Consider the following 8,376-nt stretch of genomic DNA (forward strand, 5'->3'; position numbering starts at 1 on the left):
TGTTGACTGAGGGCGTTCATTTTGTTGACTGAGGGCGTTCATTTTGTTGACTGAGGGCGTTCATTTTGTTGACTGAGGGCGTTCATTTTGTTGACTGAGGGCGTTCATTTTGTTGACTGAGGGCGTTCATTTTGTTGACTGAGGGCGTTCATTTTGTTGACTGAGGGCGTTCATTTTGTTGACTGAGGGCGTTCATTTTGTTGACTGAAGGCGTTGATTTTGTTGACTGAAGGCGTTGATTTTGTTGACTGAAGGTGTTGATTTTGTTGACTGAAGGTGTTGATTTTGTTGACTGAGGATGTTTATTGTCTTGACTGAAGGTGTTTATTGTGTTGACTGAGGATGTTCATTTTGTTGACTGAGGGCGTTCATTTTGTTGACTGAGGGCGTTCATTTTGTTGACTGAGGGCGTTCATTTTGTTGACTGAGGGCGTTCATTTTGTTGACTGAGGGCGTTCATTTTGTTGACTGAGGGCGTTCATTTTGTTGACTGAAGGCGTTGATTTTGTTGACTGAAGGCGTTGATTTTGTTGACTGAAGGCGTTGATTTTGTTGACTGAAGGCGTTGATTTTGTTGACTGAAGGTGTTGATTTTGTTGACTGAGGATGTTTATTGTCTTGACTGAAGGTGTTTATTGTGTTGACTGAGGATGTTCATTGTGTTGACTGAGGATGTTCATTGTGTTGACTGAGGATGTTTATTGTGTTGACTGAGGATGTTTATTGTGTTGACTGAGGATGTTTATTGTGTTGACTGAGGATGTTCATTGTGTTGACTGAGGATGTTCATTGTGTTGACTGAGGATGTTCATTGTGTTGACTGATGATGTTTATTGTGTTGACTGAGGATGTTTATTGTGTTGACTGAGGATGTTTATTGTGTTGACTGAGGATGTTCATTGTGTTGACTGAGGATGTTCATTGTGTTGACTGAGGATGTTCATTGTGTTGACTGATGTTTATTGTGTTGACTGATGTTTATTGTGTTGACTGAGGATGTTCATTGTGTTGACTGAGGATGTTCATTGTGTTGACTGAGGATGTTCATTGTGTTGACTGAGGATGTTCATTGTGTTGACTGAGGATGTTCATTGTGTTGACTGAGGATGTTCATTGTGTTGACTGAGGATGTTCATTGTGTTGACTGATGTGTATTGTGTTGACTGATGTTTATTGTGTTGACTGAGGATGTTCGTTGTGTTGACTGAGGATGTTCGTTGTGTTGACTGAGGATGTTCGTTGTGTTGACTGAGGATGTTCGTTGTGTTGACTGAGGATGTTCGTTGTGTTGACTGAGGGCGTTCGTTGTGTTGACTGAGGGCGTTCGTTGTGTTGACTGAGGGCGTTCGTTTTGTTGACTGAAGGTGTTGATTTTGTTGACTGAAGGCGTTGATTTTGTTGACTGAAGGCGTTGATTTTGTTGACTGAAGGCGTTGATTTTGTTGACTGAAGGCGTTGATTTTGTTGACTGAAGGTGTTGATTTTGTTGACTGAAGGTGTTGATTTTGTTGACTGAAGGTGTTGATTTTGTTGACTGAGGATGTTTATTGTCTTGACTGAAGGTGTTTATTGTGTTGACTGAGGATGTTCATTGTGTTGACTGAAGGTGTTTATTGTGTTGACTGAGGATGTTTATTGTGTTGACTGAGGATGTTTATTGTGTTGACTGAGGATGTTCATTGTGTTGACTGAGGATGTTCATTGTGTTGACTGAGGATGTTCATTGTGTTGACTGAGGATGTTCATTGTGTTGACTGAGGATATTTATTGTGTTGACTGAGGATGTTTATTGTGTTGACTGAGGATGTTCATTGTGTTGACTGAGGATGTTCATTGTGTTGACTGAGGATGTTCATTGTGTTGACTGAGGATGTTTATTGTGTTGACTGAGGATGTTTATTGTGTTGACTGAGGATGTTTATTGTGTTGACTGAGGATGTTCATTGTGTTGACTGAGGATGTTCATTGTGTTGACTGAGGATGTTTATTGTGTTGACTGAGGATGTTTATTGTGTTGACTGAGGATGTTTATTGTGTTGACTGAGGATGTTTATTGTGTTGACTGAGGATGTTCATTGTGTTGACTGAGGATGTTCATTGTGTTGACTGATGTTTATTGTGTTGACTGAGGATGTTCGTTGTGTTGACTGAGGATGTTCGTTGTGTTGACTGAGGGCGTTCGTTTTGTTGACTGAAGGTGTTGATTTTGTTGACTGAAGGTGTTGATTTTGTTGACTGAGGGCGTTCATTTTGTTGACTGAGGGCGTTCATTTTGTTGACTGAAGGTGTTGATTTTGTTGACTGAAGGCGTTGATTTTGTTGACTGAAGGCGTTGATTTTGTTGATTGAAGGCGTTGAATTTGTTGACTGAGGGCGTTCATTTTGTTGACTGAGGGCGTTCATTTTGTTGACTGAGGGCGTTCATTTTGTTGACTGAGGGCGTTCATTTTGTTGACTGAGGGCGTTCATTTTGTTGACTGAGGGCGTTCATTTTGTTGACTGAGGGCGTTCATTTTGTTGACTGAGGGCGTTCATTTTGTTGACTGAGGGCGTTCATTTTGTTGACTGAGGGCGTTCATTTTGTTGACTGAGGGCGTTCATTTTGTTGACTGAGGGCGTTCATTTTGTTGACTGAGGGCGTTCATTTTGTTGACTGAGGGCGTTGATTTTGTTGACTGAAGGTGTTGATTTTGTTGACTGAAGGTGTTTATTGTGTTGACTGAAGGTGTTTATTGTGTTGACTGAAGGTGTTTATTGTGTTGACTGAAGGTGTTCATTGTGTTGACTGAAGGTGTTCATTGTGTTGACTGAGGGCGTTTATTGTGTTGACTGAAGGTGTTTATTGTGTTGACTGAAGGTGTTTATTGTGTTGACTGAGGATGTTTATTGTGTTGACTGAGGATGTTCATTGTGTTGACTGAGGATGTTTATTGTGTTGACTGAGGATGTTTATTGTGTTGACTGAGGATGTTTATTGTGTTGACTGAGGATGTTCATTTATTTCCATTTCAGATCGAGCTCCACACCAATCTGGAGGAGAAGATGCCGTACTGGTTGTTGAAGAGATTGGACCAGTCATTCTTCACCATCTACCCCAACCGCAAGTGCTCCAAGGTGGGTATGGCTCCTCGTTAGGGTTGCAAAATGTCTGTAACTTACCTATAATTCCCAGGTTTTCCAAAAATACCGGTTAAGGAATTCCATGAATCAGGAGTGAATAAGCAGGAAATACAAAATCCCTCAACCAGAATTTTGGTGATAGGTAATTTTGCAACCTGGTGCTTACCACTGATGTGTTGGTAAGAAAAACGTTGGGAGAAATAAAAGCTGATTACCGTTTGAGGTGAATAAAGCGATGCTCCCTGTGTTTTCAATAATTTTTTACGCTCGCACAAAATTAAACATTTACGTAAACATCGGTCACCTTCTACCATCCTACTGGGGAAATTAAAACAGTCTTCACCTTCTACCATCCTACTGGGGTAATTAAAACAGTCTTCACCTTCTACCATCCTACTGGGGTAATTAAAACAGTCTTCACCTTCTACCATCCTACTGGGGAAATTAAAACAGTCTTCACCTTCTACCATCCTACTGGGGAAATTAAAACAGTCTTCACCTTCTACCATCCTACTGGGGAAATTAAAACAGTCTTCACCTTCGACCATCCTACTGGGGAAATTAAAACAGTCTTCACCTTCTACCATCCTACTGGGGAAATTAAAACAGTCTTCACCTTCTACCATCCTACTGGGGAAATTAAAACAGTCTTCACCTTCTACCATCCTACTGGGGAAATTAAAACAGTCTTCACCTTCTACCATCCTACTGGGGAAATTAAAACAGTCTTCACCTTCTACCATCCTACTGGGGAAATTAAAACAGTCTTCACCTTCTACCATCCTACTGGGGAACTGAAACAGTCGTCACCTACAATCCTACTGGGGAAATTAAAACAGTCTTCACCTTGTACCATGCTACTGGGGAAATTAAAACAGTCTTCAGGACTTACTGTGCTTAATCTCTATGCTAAATAATAACAGAGCTTTGTGGAAGGCAGCGTTTGGAGAAATCAATGGTTCCTTGTTCTTTTTTTCAAAAGGCCTCAATACTTTATTTCTGGAGTCAAGGAGAAGCAAACGAAGTGCGGACTCGTCTAATGACCAACTCATCAAATTCAACCCCTGTCGAGGCTGAACTACGCAAACAGAAGTACAGGTAAGGCACACACACACACACACAGTCACACACACACACACACACAGTCACACACACACACACACACAGTCACACACACACACACACACAGTCACACACACACACACACACAGTCACACACACACACACACACAGTCACACACACACACAGTCACACACACACACAGTCACACACACACACAGTCACACACACACACAGTCACACACACACACAGGCACACACACACACAGTCACACACACACACAGTCACACACACACAGTCACACACACACAGTCACACAGTCACACAGTCACACAGTCACACACACACACACAGTCACACACACAGTCACACACACACACACACAGTCACACACACACACACACAGTCACACACACACACACACAGTCACACAGTCACACAGTCACACACACACAGTCACACACACACAGTCACACAGTCACACACACACACACACAGTCACACACACACACACAGTCACACACACACACAGTCACACACACACACACACAGACACACACACACACACAGTCACACACACACACACACAGTCACACACACACACACACAGTCACACAGTCACACACACAGTCACACAGTCACACAGTCACACACACACACACAGTCACACACACACACACAGTCACACACACACACACAGTCACACACACACACACAGTCACACACACACACACACACACACACACACAGTCACACACACACACACAGTCACACACACTCACAATCACACACACTCACAATCACACACACACAATCACAATCACAATCACAATCAGGGATCTGGGATGATTTAAATGGTGCGTGAGCTGCCTCTAGTGGTCTTATGTAAAAACCAGTGCCACTCTTTTAGATAGACTAGAGACACAGCACAGGGAGACGTAACCAAATGTTGCTTTTTATATTCTGCACGTTTTTAAAAGTTACAAATTGTAAGAAAGTGCTCAACAGCAACATACTAAGTGCATATATGCTCTTAACACTAAGAGTAAGCAGAGCAACAAGTACAGCCTCCCTACTGTAACTAAGCAGAGCAACAAGGAAAGCCCCCCTACTGTAACTAAGCAGAGCAACGAGGAAAGCCCCCCTACTGTAACTAAGCAGAGCAACAAGGAAAGCCCCCCTACTGTAACTAAGCAGAGCAACAAGGACAGCCTCCCTACTGTAACTAAGCAGAGCAACAAGGAAAGCCCCCCTACTGTAACTAAGCAGAGCAACAAGGACAGCCCCCTACTGTAACTAAGCAGAGCAACAAGGACAGCCCCCCTACTGTAACTAAGCAGAGCAACAAGGAAAGCCTCCCTGCTGTAACTAAGCAGAGCAACAAGGACAGCCTCCCTACTGTAACTAAGCAGAGCAACAAGGAAAGCCCCCCTACTGTAACTAAGCAGAGCAACAAGGACAGCCCCCTACTGTAACTAAGCAGAGCAACAAGGACAGCCCCCCTACTGTAACTAAGCAGAGCAACAAGGAAAGCCTCCCTGCTGTAACTAAGCAGAGCAACGAGGAAAGCCTCACTACTGTAACTAAGCAGAGCAACAAGGACAGCCCCCTACTGTAACTAAGCAGAGCAACAAGTACAGCCCCCCTACTGTAACTAAGCAGAGCAACAAGGACAGCCCCCCTACTGTAACTAAGCAGAGCAACAAGGAAAGCCTCCCTGCTGTAACTAAGCAGAGCAACGAGGAAAGCCTCACTACTGTAACTAAGCAGAAACCTTGAGAAACCAGTCAGACTGATAAAACCAAACATGTTTCTATATGTTCCAGACTGAAGAGATTTCCAGTATGTATATCTCTATATAATCCCATACAGGCTGAAAGAGATATCCAGTGTGCTGGAGAAGCAGCACGACCTGATAAAGCTGATGATCCAGAAGATGGAGATCACCTCGGAGGCAGACGAACATGACGGGCCCACAGAGGTCAAAGGTTACAGGCAGAGGTCAAACTGGGGCCAAGCCAAAGGCTCCAACTGGATCCCGCTGATGAAGGTCCTCGAGCGCAAGAACGTTTGAGTCCTTCAATTTACCGGTGACATTTGTCGGCTTTCCATAAATCCCGGGTAGAAAATCCCTGGGATCAGAAGGGAATAGACAGGAGGTCCAGAAACCTCCGACCAGGATTTGTGAAAACCAGGGGAATTGTAGGAAAGACCAGAATTGTGCATCCTTATTCATGACCATAAACAATATGACAAGAATATTTAAAATGGAGAACATTTTCATTGTTATATATACAGTACTTGAACTGCTATTGTTTTTAAAACTTACTGTAGGATACTATGATTAGCATGAATTACTTCAGTGGGGATACGACTTCTGATGCACCCTTTTGATTGGTTAATTATGGATCTCTCTCTCGCTCTCTCGCTCTTATATTTATATATATATATATACTTGTATTTCTCAATGTGTTCGTAGATTCTTGTATGCATGTGATTGAAATTATTTGAATATTGTATGTATGTTTTATCTTATAAACCTGTCTGAAACATACTGGAACTGAATGGTTGTATTTTGGATGGAACCAATAAAAATTGTCAAATCGTTCCCATATATCATGCTCATGCCTCTCCCTAATATCAATATGCCTTGTCCATTACTGTCCTATTTCAATGTAGAGCCTCTAGCCCTGCTAGAGGTCCTGCAGTGCCTAGCCCCACTCCCACTCCCCAGGTGCTCTCATTTGTTGACTTCTGTAACCGTAAAAGCCTTGGTTTCATGCATGTTAACATTAGAAGCCTCCTCCCTAAGTTTGCTTTATTCACTCCTTTAGCACATTCTGCCAACCCGGGTGTCTGAATCCTGGCTTAGGAAAACCACCAAAAACACTGAACTTTCCATACCTAACTATAACATTTTCCGCCAAGATAGAACTTCCAAAGGGGGCGGTGTTGCAATCTACTGCAGAGATAGCCTGCAGAGTTCTATCTTACTGTCCAGGTCTGTACCAACACAATTCGAGCTTCTACTTCTAAAAATGCACCTTTCCAGAAACAAGTCTCTCACTGTTGCCGCTTGCTATAGACCACCCTCTGCCCCCAGCAGTGCCCTGGACACCATATGTGAATTGATTGCTCCCCATCTATCTTCTGAGCTCATGCTGCTAGGTGACCTAAACTGGGACATGCTTAACACCCCAGCCATCCTACAATCTAAGCTTGATGCCCTCAATCTCACACAAATTATCTATGAACCTACCAGGTACAACGCCAAATCCGTAAACACGGGCACCCTCATAGATATAATCCTAACCAACTTGCCCTCTAAATACACCTCTGCTGTTTTCAACCAAGATCTCAGCGATCATTGCCTCATTGCCTGCATCCGTAATGGGTCTGCTGTCAAACGACCACCCCTCATCACTGTCAAGCGCTCCCTAAAACACTTCAGCGAACAGGCCTTTCTAATCGACCTGGCCGGGGTATCCTGGAATGACATTGACCTCATCCCGTCAGAGGATGCCTGGTTATTCTTTAAAAGTGCCTTCCTCCCCATCTTAAATAAGCATGCTCCATTCAAAAAATGTAGAACCAGGAACAGATATAGCCCTTGGTTCTCTCCAGACCTGTCTGCCCTTGACAAGCACAAAAACATCCTGTGGCGTTCTGCATTAGCATCGAATAGCCCCCGTGATATGCAACTTTTCAGGGAAGTTAGGAACCAATATACACAGGCAGTTAGGAAAGCTAAGGCTAGCTTTTTCAAACAGAAATTTGCATCCTGTAGTACTAACTCAAAAACGTTCTGGGACACTAAAGTCCATGGAGAATAAGAGCACCTCCTCCCACCTGCACACTGCACTGAGGCAAGGAAACACTGTCACTACCGATAAATCCACAATAATTGAGAATTTCAATAAGCATTTTTCTACGGCTGGCCATGCTTTCCACCTGGCTACCTGTACCCCGGTCAACAGCCCTGCGCTCCCAATAGCAACTCGCCCAAACCTCTCCCACTTCTCCTTCACCCAAATACAGATAGCTGATGTTCTGAAAGATCTGCAAAATCTGTACCCCTACAAATCAGCCAGGCTAGACAATCTGGACCCTCTATCTTTATCTGCCGAAATTTTTGCAACCCCTATCACTAGCCTGTTCAACCTCTCTTTCGTATCGTCTAAGATTCCCATTGATT

The 8,376-nt window shown here is 43.3% G+C and overlaps 1 protein-coding gene across 1 annotated transcript in view; it reads left to right on the plus strand.

Annotated features, from left to right (window-relative positions):
* Positions 1 to 6,795, plus strand: part of trpa1b (transient receptor potential cation channel, subfamily A, member 1b) — a 91,649-nt gene extending 84,854 nt beyond the window's left edge. The window contains exons 26-28 of the mRNA XM_071414113.1: positions 3,013 to 3,114; positions 4,103 to 4,218; positions 6,054 to 6,795. Coding sequence (XP_071270214.1) covers positions 3,013 to 3,114; positions 4,103 to 4,218; positions 6,054 to 6,255 — 420 coding nt within the window. The 3' untranslated portion in view covers positions 6,256 to 6,795. The remainder of the gene's footprint in view (positions 1 to 3,012; positions 3,115 to 4,102; positions 4,219 to 6,053) is intronic.
* Positions 6,796 to 8,376: the final 1,581 nt, after the last annotated feature.

The sequence above is a fragment of the Salvelinus alpinus genome, chromosome 8 (assembly GCF_045679555.1).
Source record: "Salvelinus alpinus chromosome 8, SLU_Salpinus.1, whole genome shotgun sequence".
NCBI classification, from domain to species: Eukaryota; Metazoa; Chordata; class Actinopteri; order Salmoniformes; family Salmonidae; genus Salvelinus; species Salvelinus alpinus.